The sequence below is a fragment of the Balaenoptera musculus genome, chromosome 15 (assembly GCF_009873245.2).
Source record: "Balaenoptera musculus isolate JJ_BM4_2016_0621 chromosome 15, mBalMus1.pri.v3, whole genome shotgun sequence".
Classification (NCBI taxonomy): domain Eukaryota; kingdom Metazoa; phylum Chordata; class Mammalia; order Artiodactyla; family Balaenopteridae; genus Balaenoptera; species Balaenoptera musculus.
Window position 1 is genome coordinate 14,858,419 of NC_045799.1, and position 14,422 is coordinate 14,872,840.

Consider the following 14,422-nt stretch of genomic DNA (forward strand, 5'->3'; position numbering starts at 1 on the left):
GATGATGGCCATTCTGACCGTGTGAGATGATATCTCATTGTAGTTTTGATTTGCATTTCTCTAATGATTAATGATGTTGAGAATTCTTTCATGTGTTTGTTGGCAATCTGTATATCTTCTTTGGAGAAATGTCTACTTAGGTCTTCTGCCCATTTTTGGATTGGGTTGTTTTTTTTTAAATTAATTTATTTGTTTGGTTTGTTTGTTTATTTATTGCTGCATTGGGTCTTCGTTGCTGTGCGCGGGCTTTCTCTAGTTGCGGCGAGCGGGGGCTACTCTTCGTTGCGGTGCGCGGGCCTCTCAGTGCGGTGGCTTCTCCTGCTGCAGAGCACAGGCTCTAGGCGCGCGGGCCTCAGCAGTTGTGGCACGAGGGGTCAGTAGCTGTGGCTCGCAGCCTCTAGAGCACAGGCTCAGTAGTTGTGGCACACGGGCTTAGTTACTCCGTGGCATGTGGGATCTTCCCAGACCAGGGCTTGAACCCGTGTCCCATGCATTGGTAGGCGGATTCTTAACCACTGCGCCACCAGGGAAGTCCTGGGTTGTTTGCTTTTTTGTTATTGAGCTGCATGAGCTGCTTGTAAATTTTGAAGATTAATCCTTTGTCAGTTGCTTCATTTGCAAATATTTCTCCCATTCTGAGGGTTGTCTTTGGTCTTGTTATGGTTTCCTTTGCTGTGCAAAAGCTTTTAAGTTTCATTAGGTCCCATTTGTTTATTTGTGTTTTTATTTCCATTTCTCTAGGAGCTGGGTCAAAAAGGATCTTGCTGTGATTTATGTCATAGAGTGTTCTGCCTATGTTTTCCTCTAAGAGTTTGATAGTGTCTGGCCTTACATTTAGGTCTTTAATCCATTTTGAGTTTATTTTTGTGTATGGTGTTAGGCAGTGTTCTAATTTCATACTTTTACATGTACCTGACCAGTTTTCCCAGCACCACTGATTGAAGAGGCTGTCTTTTCTCCACTGTATATTCTTGCCTCCTTTATCAAAGATAAGGTGTCCATGTGTGCGTGGGTTTAGCTCTGGGCTTTCTATCCTGTTCCATTGATCTATATTTCTGTTTTTGTGCCAGTACCATACTGTCTTGATTACTGTAGCTTTGTAGTATAGTCTGAAGTCAGGGCGCCTGATTCCTCCAGCTCCATTTTTCATTCTCAAGATTGCTTTGGCTATTTGGGGTCTTTTGTGTTTCCATACAAATTGTGAAATTTTTTGTTCTAGTTCTGTGAAAAATGCCACTGGTAGTTTGATAGGGATTGCATTGAATCTGTAGATTGCTTTGGGTAGTGTAGTCATTTTCACAATGTTGATTCTTCCAATCCAAGAACATGGTATATCTCTCCATCTATTTGTGTCATCTTTAATTTCTTTCATCAGTGTCTTATAATTTTCTGCATACAGGTCTTTTGTCTCCTTAGGTAGATTTATTCCTAGATATTTTATTCTTTTTGTTGCAATGGTAAATGGGAGTGTTTTCTTAATTTCACGTTCAGATTTTTCATCATTAGTGTATAGGAATGCCAGAGATTTCTATGCATTAATTTTGTATCCTGCTACTTTACCAAATTCATTGATTAGCTCCAGTAGTTTTCTGGTAGCATCTTTAGGATTCTCTATGTATAGTATCATGTCATCTGCAAACAGTGACAGCTTTACTTCTTCTTTTCCGATTTGGATTCCTTTTATTTCTTTTTCTTCTCTGATTGCTGTGGCTAAAACTTCCAAAACTATGTTGAATAATAGTGGTGAAAGTGGGTAACCTTGTCTTGTTCCTGATCTTAGTGGAAATGGTTTCAGTTTTTCACCATTGAGAACGATGCTGGCTGTGGGTTTGTCATATATGGCCTTTATTATGTTGAGGAAAGTTCCCTCTATGCCTACTTTCTGCAGGGTTTTTATCATAAATGGGTGTTGAATTTTGTCAGAAGCTTTCTCTGCATCTATTGAGATGATCATATGGTTTTTCTCCTTCAATTTGTTAATATGGTGTATCACGTTGATTTGCATATATTGAAGAATCCTTGCATTCCTGGAATAAACCCCACTTGATCATGGTGTATGATCCTTTTAATGTGCTGTTGGATTCTGTTTGCTAGTATTATGTTGAAGATTTTTGCATCTATGTTCATCAGTGATACTGGCCTGTAGTTTTCTTTCTTTGTGACATCTTTGTCTGGTTTTGGTATCAGGGTGATGGTGGCCTCGTAGAATGAGTTTGGGAGTGTTCCTCCCTCTGCTGTATTTTGGAAGAGTTTGAGGATAGGTGTTAACTCTTCTCTAAATGTTTGATAGAATTCGCCTGTGAAGCCATCTGGTCTAGGGCTTTTGTTTGTTGGAAGATTTTTAATCACAGTTTCAGTTTCAGTGCTTGTGATTGGTCTGTTCATATTTTCTATTTCTTCCTGGTTCAGTCTCGGCAGGTTGCGCATTTCTAAGAATGTGTCCATTTCTTCCAGGTTGTCCATTTTATTGGCATAGAGTTGCTTGTAGTAATCTCTCATGATCCTTTGTATCTCTGCAGTGTCAGTTGTTACTTCTTCGTTTTCATTTCTAATTCTGTTGATTTGAGTCTTCTCCCTTTTTTTCTTGATGAGTCTGGCTAATGGTTTATCAATTTTGTTTATCTTCTCAAAGAACCAGCTTTTAGTTTTATTGATCTTTGCTATCGTTTCCTTCATTTCTTTTTCATTTATTTCTGACCTGATGTTTATGATTTCTTTCCTTCTGCTAACTTTGGGGGTTTTTTGTTCTTCTTTCTCTAATTGCTTTAGGTGCAAGGTTAGGTTTTTTATTTGAGATGTTTCCTGTTTCTTAAGGTAGGATTTTATTGCTATAAACTTCCCTCTTAGAACTGCTTTTGCTGCATCCCATAGGTTTTGGGTAGTCGTGTTTTCATTGTCATTTGTTTCTAGGTATTTTTTGATTTTCTCTTTGATTCCTTCAGTGATCTCTTGCTTATTTAGTAGCATATTGTTTAGCCTCCATGTGTTTTTATTTTTTACAGTTTTTTTTCCTATAATTGATATCTAGTCTCATAGCGTTGTGGTCGGAAAAGATACTTGATACGATTTCAAATTTTTTTAAAAAAAATTAATTAATTATTTTTGTCTGTGTTGTGTCTTTGTTGCTGCACGCGGGCTTTCTCTAGTTGTGGCGAGCGGGGGCTACTCTTCATTGTGGTGCGTGGGCTTCTCATTGCCGTGGCTTCTCATTGTGGAGCATGGGCTCTAGGAGCACGGGCTTTGGTAGTTGTGGCATGTGGGCTCAGTAGTTGTGGCGCATGGGCTTAGTTGCTCCGCAGCATGCGGGATCTTCCCAGGCCAGGGCTCAAACCCGTGTCACCCGCATTGGCAGGTGGATTCTTAATCACTGCGCCACCAGGGAAGCCCCAAGTCTCAGTTTCTTTATTTGTAAAACAGAGAGTATTAACACTTATCTTATAGGGTTGTTGTTAAGAATAAAGGAGCTAGTGCATAAAAGGTGGTAAATATAGTATATGACACATAAATGCCCAATAAATGTAGGTTTTATAAAATAGGCAGATCATTTGAAATGGAGACCAAGCTGGGAAATCTGTATGGTTACTACAGATTTAAGTATTTTAATCTGTAGTTTAATTAGTTCACTTCCCAAGTAATATCAATATTAATCAAAAATTTGAAAGTGTACTTCCTGACCCAGCAATCCCATTTCCAGGGATTTATCCTTCACAATCACCCACACATGTATGCAGGGATGTTTGGTGCAGCACTGTTTACAACAGCAAAACTGTCGGAAAACACTTCAACATCTATAAGTAAGGGAGCAATGAAATAAATGATAGAAAATCTATTCTATGAATTCTACACAGCTGTTAGAAGTAAAATGAGGGAGACTTAATAACATGGACAAAATGCTAAGATATTATTCCCTAGTTCTGTAGTGGCCAGCACACTTTTTCTGTAAATATTGGGTTGGCCAGGGACTTCCCTGGTGGTCCAGTGGTTAAGAATCTGCCTTCCAATGCAGGGGTCACGGGTTCGATCCCTGGTTGGGGAACTGAGATCGCATATGCTGTGGGGCAACTAAGCCCGTGTGCCACAACTACAGAGCCCATGCACTGTGGACCCCACATGCCACAACTAGAGAGAAGCCTGCGTGCCGCAACTAAGACCCAACTCAGCCAAAAGTAAATAAATAAATATTAAAAAAAAAAAAAATTGGGTCGGCCAAAAAGTTCAAACGAACTTTTTGGCCAGCCCAATATTTTAGGCTTTGGTGGCCACATACATCTTTGTCACATAATCTTCATTTTCTTTTCTTTTTAAAAAAATCACCCTTTAAAAATGTCACCACTCTGCATTGGACAAAAACAGGCTACAGGTTGGATTTGGTCCACAGACCATAGCTTGCCCTGCGTTAGAATGTAAGCTCTATGAGGGCAAGGCGTTATCTGTGTCTGTTTTGTCTACTGCTGTATCTCTGGCGGTTTGAGAATGCTCAGCACTCAATATTTTTTCAGTGAATGAATGAACTTTGGGGTGAAAAAAAAATCAGAATATATATAGTATGAGCCCAATAACATAAACAAAATATCACTAAAGGACAAGGACACACTCACACACTCACACACATATAGACAGGAGACTGAAGGATGCTACCATGTTGCTGGGGGTGACCTCTAGGGGAGGAGAGTCAGATTCAAGGGTTAAGAGGAGCTTTGTGTTTTGCTCCCTATTATGTGTATTGTTTGAATCTTTTTATAACAAGAATGGGTTTACATATTATTTCTATAATTTAACAAAAGTTAAAAAGGAAAAGAAAATTTGAATAATGCCTTTAGAAGGACAGAAAAATGGGCAAAAGATATAATAGGCAGTTTACAGAAGAAGCACAAATAGACTCTAAATGGATGAAAAGATGCTTATTATCACTAATAAAGAACTAAAAGTAAAACAGCAAAAATATTTTCCTTCCACTTATTAGCCTGGAAAGATTAAAATGAGATAGCATCCACTGGCAATGACAGTGTGGGTTGGGAGTTTATTAAAAATGATGGGTCTGGGCTTCCCTGGTGGCACAGTGGTTGAGAATCTGCCTGCTAATGCAGGGGACACGGGTTCGAGCCCTGGTCTGGGAAGATTCCACATGCTGCGGAGCAACTAGGCCCGTGAGCCACAACTACTGAGCGCGTCTGGAGCCTGTGCTCCGCAACGGGAGAGGCCGCGATAGTGAGAGGCCCGCGCACCGTGATGAAGAGTGGCCCCCACTTGCCGCAACTAGAGAAAGCCCTCACACAGAAACGAAGACCCAACATAGCAATCAATCAATAAAGAAATCTTTAAAAAAAAAAAAAAAAAATGATGGGTCTAAGAATTGGGAATGTATGCTGGTAATGATGACCATTTGTTGAGCCCTTTCTAGGCCAGGCACTGTCTGGGAGCTTTACTGTGCTTTCTCTCTTTCGCTCTTTTTTTTTTTTTTTTTTTTTACAGAGGAAGTCAGTTGTTTTTTTCTTGAAGTACAGTTGATTTACAGTATTATATTAGTTTCGAGTGTACAACATGATTCAATATTTTTATAGCTTATACTCCATCATTTAAAGTTATTACCAAAAATGGCTATATTTTACTGCATTCTCTCTTAATTCTACCAACCCTAAATGGCTGGTTTGCATCATTCTGATTTTATAGATGACAAAACGGTCTCAGAAATGTGGAGCCACTTGCCCAAGGTCACACAGCTAGTAAGTAATGGAACCAGGACTGAAATGATACTCTTAACCATTGTGCAACAGGAATTGGAAGTAGGTCCAAGAGCATATCCATTTGGCAGATGATGCAAGCAAGGGTCTTGGAAGACACAGATCTTACAGAAGAGTCAGGCAGAGAAAAGGGTAGGGGAGGAAGGCCATCAAAGGGAACAGCAGGAGTGAAGACACTAAGAGAGGAAAATGAAGTAGCAGCAAGCACACCAAATTGTCCAGGTGTTGGGAATCCCACAACATAAGACTGAAAAAATAGAGGAAGTAGGTCTGTCCTTTGAAGAACTTAAACTTGCACAGAATGTAGTAGACAGAGCCCATGATTCTGGGACCCCAAGGTGCTGCGTAGTTCTGACAAGGGGCGCTAAGCTTTGCACACAGGCGCAAAAAAAAATGTAACTTGAACACATGCACATTACTTTTTTCTAATATATCTGGATGCTTCTGTGACTGATAAAATACAAATTCATTTAAGAGAGTGAATTCATGCCCCCCCCCCACCCCCAAGATTTTCTCAAACAGTGGACACCAAAGCATAGCTCAGGAGAGGAGTCCTGTCTTTGAAAAAGGTTAGAACTGCTGCCTTGCTCCAATCTCTGTACCTTATAGACAACTGAATACAGCAGTGGTTAAGATCTCAGGCTTTGCAGAAGACAGAATCCTAACTCACCACTTACTAGCTGAGTAATTTTGGGCAAGTCACTTAGCCTTCCTCAATCTTTCTTTTTGTTTTAATTTTTAAAATAAGGGTAACAATACCTATCTTAAAGGACAATTCCAAGAGGTAATGTAAGTGTAGCACTTAAAACCGTGTTTGGTACACGATAAACATACGAGGAAAGTCACTATTATCACTGAGGCACAGAGGTGCTGAGTAAATTACCAAAGGTAAAGGTTAAGGGCAGAGGGGCACAAGAACCCAGATGTCCTGACTCCCTGATCAGTGTTTACTCCAAGCTCCTCTGTGCCACCGAGAGTCCCCAGTGCCACCTACTCCACTGCACTGGCCTGCCTGACTCCCAGCACTCACCTACCTTAAAGAGATGTGGGTGCTTGATGTAGATTCTGCCTCTGGTGCCCCCCATCCCTAGGGCCCTGCAAAGTAACAGATGAGTGGTAAGGATCCCAGCAGTTGCGGTCCTAGTGGTGGGCCCCCGAGCTCCCCTCCCTCAGCACCAAAACTCTTTAGACTTACTTGTTGGCTCGAGATCCCAACACAAAGGTGGTAGATTCATTCAGCCGAGCTGGGTCCCACTGTGCAAAAAATAGAGAGGCCGGTGAGGCTGAGGTTTATCTGCTGGGCGGGACAGAAACACTCCTCCCTGGCCCTCTCCTACCACCACCCTTGTCCACTGTTCATCAAACAGCTGATTCAAGAAACCGAGGACTTTTAATATGCTATGTCCTCTGCTCCATACGGGGGGCAGGGGTGGGGTGGAGGGTAAAGGAATGAATTGGAGATAGTCTCTGTTCTCCAGGGGGCCACAGACGTAGGTACAGATAATGATACCATCATGAGATGGGCAGTGACACAGATGAGTGCAAGGCATGATGGGAGCCAAAGGGAGGGTAATAGGACGGCTTCCTTGAAGGGGTAATTCCGAAGTTGGTTCTGACAGGGAGAGCACAAGCTGGACAGAGTAGAGGGGAGGAAGGAGGGACAGCATGAACAAAGGCAGGTGAGAGTTGCATTGGCTTGTTGGAGAAACCACAGCAATTGTGTTGCTAAAAGACAGAGAGCAAATTAGGGAGTGGCAGTTGATGAGGCTGGAGACGAAAGCAGAGAGGGGCTGGGGGCCCTTGTACACTATGTGGACGGCTTTTCATTTCGTTCATTCTGTCGGTGATGGGGAGTCACTGAAGGCCTCTAGACAGGGAGAGCCGGATTTGTGCTCAAGATAGCTCGCTCTTCTGCAACGTGGTTAACGGGCGTGAAGTGGTGAGACTACAGGCTGGGCGGGCAGTCTAGAGGCAGTTGTAATTAGAGCAGTTTTGAAAGATGAAGGCTGGAGCTAGGATGGCAGTAGGATGAAAAAGAGGGAATAGGAACTGTGAGAAACATATTTAGGAGGTAGAATCATCCGGGAATTGACTGGATGTCTGGAGAAAAAGGAAACAAAGAGGCAAAGATGACTCAAGTAGAAAAGGTCGTAGCAGGTCTGGGGGAAAGGTTGATTTCAATTTTGGATACGCTGAGTTTGAAATTCTATGGAGATTCCAGGCCGAGAGCTCTAGCAGACAGTAGGATATACAAACTTCAAACTAGAGAGAGAGGCGTGCGACAAACAAAGAGGTAAGGCAACTTCAGCACGTGCTAGTCCCCGAAACCATACAAGTGGATGCTTTAGATCCAGAGAGAAACTTTAGGTGGAGAAGTGGGCAGTGGAGAGAATTCTGGGGAATGCCCACTTGTGTGGGTCACTGCTGAGGAAGGACTCACCAGAGAGAGAGAAGGGGTGTTTGGAGTGGAAAAGAAAGGTCTAGGAGACTCTAAGGGAGCAGAGTTGAAGAAGAAAGGTGTGGTCACTGGTGGAAGCAGAGGGCCAGTACAATAAGGGGTGGACCATTTCTACTGGACACAGCTGCAACCCAGACAGTGGAGCTTTCACCTACCTTACTGGGCTTCCATGTATGATTTTAGTTGAAGAAAGGATTCTACTCTTAAAAAAGCTCGCAAACAACTGTTCTGGAGGCAACAGAGTTAAGAGCACAGACTGGTGTCCACAGACCTTGGCTGGGTTTGACACTTGGCTCTGCCACTTACGTAGTACGTGACTTTGGGCAACTCTGTGGTCCTTAGTGTCTTCAGGTGTATCAAGTGTATAAGATAACCAGATAAAATAATATAATTTCTGCCCAGGAGGTAGGAAAGAAAGCTCCTGAACCATAGAAGGGTAACAGAATCTATCTCATAAGGTTGTTATAAAGATTAAATGAGGGAATCCATACAAAAGATTTAGGGCAGTGCCTATGACATATTAAGTACTGGATAAATATTAGTGACAACTAGCTTTTACAGGGAGAAGGCTTCAGCAAAGACCAAGCCCTCTCTCTGTTTTGCCCCTAATTTCAGTCCTTACTTGGGATGCTTCTGGAAGGCCAGAGTTGGGAGGTGGGGTGGGAGGTGAAAATGGCTCTGGAATGGCATGCACATGTCCTTCACCACCCCCAGCCCCTTTCCCTCAAGGTGGAGCCCAGAGCCTGGATTGGGTCTCCTTGGGACAGCAGTCACTGCCATGCTCACATAATCATACCTTAGGGCCTTCCCGACGAATTGGTTCACAGGATTTTGGTTTCCATCTGATTGGAGGGAAAGAAGAAAGGAGAATTCTCCAAGATCAGGCCCAGGACTGGAAAACGGTTTGCTGCTGCTGGTGGAAGCTCCTCACACACTCTCACTCCAGCCCTGGGTGGACTGCTTCCTGGTGCTCGTTAGAGGAGGTGCAAAGGGAAAAAAGCACGGGGACTAGGAGCCATTCGAGGACCCGCTCTGCTATCACCTAGCCGTGTGGGCAAGTCCACGAACCTCTCTGGGCTGTAGTTTTCTCATCTGCCAGGAGGAGATAACAGCAGCAACTCCCTATCTTGTGTTAGTGAGGAATGAACTTGCTTCGGGCAGGGGACAAATCTAAGGTATGAGGATTACGTTAGTCTGTCTCCTAAGTCGGTGCTTTCCAACTATCTCCATCTCTCTTAGGCAGACCAGTGTGGCTTCCCTGCTTCCCCACCGCGTCGTGTGGGCTTGCGGGATCTCAGTTCCCTGACTAGGGATTGAACCCAGGCTATGGTAGTGAAAGCCCAGAATCCTAACCACTAGGCAACCAGGGAATTCCCAAACCAGTGTGGCTTTATCTGTTTTACATATTAGGCTCCCACGTAAAGCTCTGTTTGAAAAAAAGATTCTGTCGCTTCAAAAATCTTTGAAAATGACCATCCTGGAGGCAATGTAGTACAGTTTTGCCCTTTATTAGCTGTCTGACTTTGGGCAAGTAATTCTGTTTCCTTATCTGCAAAATTAATTATACCTTCCTTAGAGCGTGGTTGTAAGGATTAAAAGATACAGTATATATAAGGTATTTAGACCAGTTATGGCACATTACAAGCATTCAATACACACTACCAATAAAAAAAACCTATGGTGTTTAATGAAGCTGCGCCGAACTGTTCTGGGGTAGAAACAGGATATGACATCCGCCTCACTGCCTTCTTTCCCCACCCCTCAGACTAGAGAGCGCTCCTCCACGGGGACCTGGCACAGATGGATCTGCTTTTGCCAGGCAGAGAACTCTGGCCTCTTTTCCTCCCGGCCCACTCCCTCCCAGCTCCTCCCTTTGGCTCTGTTGGCCCCTACTCACACCATGCCTGCGGCTGAACGGTCACTTGACAGGATGTGTCCCGGAGGCCGTCCCTTCCTCTGCCATAAAGAACAGGTGTCAGTGGCCTGACCCTGTGGAAGACCCCACCCCACTGGCAGGTCCAGGGTCACCTGAAGGAGATGGTTTCCCAGCGAGACCAAATGACGCCTGAGAGTGAATAGGGAGGGTGACTGTTCCCAGGGCGCCTGCCTCTCAGGCTAGAAAGGCCCAAAGGTGTGCTGAGGAAGCCCACCCCCTGCAGGAGCTGCAGGCCCTCTCCCCAGCCAGAAAACCAGGAGATGGTTTACCTTTTTGGGAATGGGGCTTCCTCGGTGGGCACACTCGTCTTCTGCCTGCCGGCCACGCTGCAGGAGAAGGGAGAGGAGTCAGTGGGAGGCCAGTGGCCGGGACTGCGGGTCCCTAGGGCTGCAGAAGACAGAGCCCCTGGACCACACCCTCCAGCCCCTCCCTGAGCTGGGACTCCCAACATGATGCTATTTAGACCTGGTCCCACAAATGGGTGGTCCGTGGAGCCTTCCCTAGGCCACAGAGTTCACCTGCCTCCCAGTCTGATCTGTCTCCCCCTCCAAGACCCGAGGACACAGTGACTCTGACCTTTATCCCTGGAAGCTCATGGGTCAATCTGGGTATTACTTTTTCTCCATCTGAAAACAGTAGTTTAGCCTGAAGGGACAAGACCAAGCGTTAACACTCACTATTTTGGTGGGTAAGCCTCTCTGCCCCCATTTTTATAGACACAACTTCAAACTGGGTTAAAACTCTTTCATGGTCAGTACAAAGGGACCCTGAGATATGTATACAAATAGATATCTTTTTAAAAAAACTTGAATAATTCATGACCATTATTGAAAAATTAGAAAAATGTAAATAAGCAAAATTAAAAAAAATCCAATCTGAAACCTCAGTACCCACAGAATACTATTAACATTTCAATGTAAATTCCTCCTCACTTTTTTCCATGTAAACATATGCTCTATATTTTTTCTAACTAAATGCACTGATATTAAACATATTCCTCAGTAAGCTGCTGTTTTTCGCTTAATAAATATCGAGTGCCTAGTACGTAAGTGCTGGAGACACAGCAGTAAATAGCACAAGCAAGGGCCTTACTCTGTGGAGCTCATATTCTGTGGGTGATTTGGATGATAAGCAAATAAACAAACATATAAACAAGGTGATTTCGAATCATGAATTTTTCTCTGAGAAGGAAAAACCCTAGCTAGGCAGATGTGACGGAGGATCACCAGAGGGGAGGGCTACTTTTGAGTAGGTGGTCAGGGAAGGCCTTGCTGCGAAGGGAGCCTCTGAGCTGAGCTGTGAAGAAGGAGCCACGTGTAGAAAAGGCTGAGGAGAAGCGTGTTTCCGCCGCGGGAAGGAGTGCAAAAGCCTTAAAGTGGGAACAGACATGGCTCACTTGAAGAAGAAGAGGATGGCCTCTAAGTAATGGGAGAAGGAGAGAGTGGTGAGCGAGGAGCGTGGGGAGGCTGGCAGGGCCTTGCAGGCCTGTGCAGAGTCAGGATCACGTGACCGCTCGGAGCAGCATTTGACAGCCCTGAGAGCTCTCTCCTTCCGGAAACAGTCTTCTACTGGCTCCTGTGGCCACACACCCTGGTTTTCCTACTTCTCTGGCTCCCTTTTTTTTTTTTTTTTAATTATAAATTTATTTATTTTATTTATTTTCATTTTTGGCTGTGTTGGGTCTCCGTTGCTTCACGCGGGCTTTCTGTAGTTGCGGCGAGCAGGGGCTACTCTTCCTTGCGGTGTGTGAGCTTCTCATTGCGGTGGCTTCTCTTGTTGCCAAGCACGGGCTCTAGGTGTGTGGGCTTCAGTAGATGCGGCACGCAGGCTCAGTAGTTGTGGCTCACGGGCTCTAGAGCACAGGCTCAGTAGCTGTGGCATGGGCTTAGTTGCTCTGCGGCATGTGGGATCTTCCCGGACCAGGGATCGAACCCGTGTCCCCTGCATTGGCAGGCGGATTCTTAACCACTGCACCACCAGGGAAGCCCTCTGGACACTCCTTCTTAGCCTTCTTTGCTGATTCATCCTCCTCAATCTGGTTCTTTTCATTAGATATTCTGTCTGCTCTCATTTATGCTCATGGCTTCAGTTAACAACTATCAACTGATGTCTCCCTAATTTTCTATCTTCAGTGGTAGCCTCTCCTTTGAGTTCCAGATTTATGTAACGGTCTGCCCCATGTCTATGTGTAGATGTCTCAAATTTGCAAAGTCGAAAACTGAACTCATGATCTCCTCCTCCAAGCTTTGTCCCTTTTCAGTGAAGAGTGCACAAATCTCAGTGTGTAATTTTGCACACATCTGTGTGGTAATTTAATTCAGACCTGTCTGCCTAACTAGGCTGTAGGTTCTATGACAGCAGGAACCCTGCTTGTTCATTTGCCATGTTCATTCATTCACTCAATCATTCAGTAAATAATGTACACATATTAAGAGTCATATTCTAGGTCTGGGAATACAGTGGTGAATGAGATCAGGTCTTAACTGCTATAAAGCTCAAGATTTTAGCAGAGGTTGGGGATGGGAGGGAGGTAGAAAATAAATATGTGTACTATTAATAATTTCAGATTGAAATAAATGGCTGAATAAACAAGTAAGGTGATAGAGATTAAATGGAGGTGGGAAGGGAGTAAGATGGCGGCGGGGTGTGGGGCACTACTTTAGATGGTGTGGCCAAGGAAGGCCTCTCTGATGAGGTGATATTTAAGCTAAATCTAAAGAAAAGAAGGAACCAGCTTTGCAAAGAGTTAAGGGTATGCCAGGCAGTGAGAACAGCATGCCTCGCAGTGAGAACAGCAAGTGCAAAGGCCCCGAGCTCAGTGTGCTGGAGAAGCAGAAAGGATTCCTATACAGCTAGAATGTAGTCAGTGAGGGGGAGGTGGGATGAGATAAGTTAAAGAAGTACGCAGGAGAGGTCTAGGTAGGGCTCTGTGGGTCATGGTAAGGCATTAGGGTTTATTCTGCCAGCAATGGGAAGCCACTGGAGGGTTTTAAAGAGGAGAGTGACACAATCTGATTCATCTTTAAAAAGATGGGTCTGGCTGCTGTGAGGATGGAGTGGAGGAAGGCAAGAGGGGAAGTAGCTCAGGGCTGAGATATACATTTGGAAATCATCAACAGTTAAATTGGCTTCAAAACCACAGAACTAGATGAAATCACCTAGAACGAGAGGCAGCCACAGAAGAAATGGGATTTGTGAACAAAGCAAAACAAAGAGCGCTGTTCACCACTCAGCACTACAAGAGTTAAGTCATAACCCACTGCAAGTAGACAGTGCACCCCAGAGAAATTCAGGATGAAAAACAGGATGAGGCACTCTGTGCTTTGGATAAACAGGCCCTTAGACAGTGAGATGCATATCTCAGGGAGAATCTCAATGAGCCCAGATTCTTGCATCTTCCCATACACAGAAAAGCAGCAAAACCATTCACTTGAGATGCCTGTTCTTTGTGATCAGCAGTCATCTTTCACCAAGACGTGTGCTTGACTGCAGCCCCCCCAAAATCGTATATAAACTACCTCTTCGGAGCAGTTCCCTCAGAGCCACTGAGAGGTTGTCTCTTGGTATAGTACTCGGTAAGTCCCTGGATAAAACTTAACTTGCAACTCTTATGTTGTGTGTTTGTTGTGTGTTTTTCTTTAAGTCGACAGGTCTGAGGACTGAACTTGGGAACGCGTCACATTAGCAGTAGAGAAGAAGAGCTGGCTGAGGAAAGTGAGGAGGGGTGACCGATGAGGCTGGGGCAAAGTCAAGGCACTGGAGCCAAGAGAGGAGCGTTCCAAGAAACATCAAATGATCCCCTGCGACGAATGCCACCAAGAAGTTGAGTAAGCTGAGCAACATGGAGGTTACTGGTGACCCTGATATAAGAGGGGTTTCCGTGAATTGGTGGGGACTGAAGCCAAAACAAAGTGAGTGAAAGAATGAATGGAATAAACAAAAGAAAAACAAAAGAAAAAAAAATCAGAGAAAAAGAAACAAACCAAACCCCCCCAAAACAGGGAATTCCCCGGCGGTCCAGTGGTTAGGACCCCACTCTCTCACTGCCAAGGGCCCTGGTTCAATCAGCTGTGCCACACGGCTTAGGCGGGGGTGGGGGGCGATGACAAAAAAAACAAATGAAAGAACTAATGGAATGAACAGGAGGTGACAAAGTAGAGTCAGGGATAGCAACCTTTTCTAAAGTCTGGCTATAAAAGGGAACAGAGAAATAGCGTGGCCTCTGAAGGGGACTGTGGGTTCAAGGGTGGTCTGTTTCGTTCTCCATTGTATTCCCAGTGTCCCAGT

General features: G+C 44.4%; 1 protein-coding gene across 3 annotated transcripts in view; it reads right to left on the bottom strand.

Moving 5' to 3' along the window:
- DNTTIP1 (deoxynucleotidyltransferase terminal interacting protein 1) overlaps window positions 1–14,422 on the bottom strand; it is a 29,404-nt gene that overhangs the window by 4,546 nt on the left and 10,436 nt on the right. The window contains exons 5-10 of one of the 3 annotated variants that reach the window (XM_036827217.1): window positions 10,712–10,780; window positions 10,405–10,461; window positions 10,097–10,155; window positions 8,996–9,041; window positions 6,937–6,995; window positions 6,776–6,836 (exon numbers count right to left, since the gene is read on the bottom strand). In XM_036827217.1, coding sequence (XP_036683112.1) covers window positions 6,776–6,836; window positions 6,937–6,995; window positions 8,996–9,041; window positions 10,097–10,155; window positions 10,405–10,461; window positions 10,712–10,780 — 351 coding nt within the window. The remainder of the gene's footprint in view (window positions 1–6,775; window positions 6,837–6,936; window positions 6,996–8,995; window positions 9,042–10,096; window positions 10,156–10,404; window positions 10,462–10,711; window positions 10,781–14,422) is intronic. The other 2 variants (XM_036827218.1, XM_036827219.1) reach the window with 2 other exon arrangements.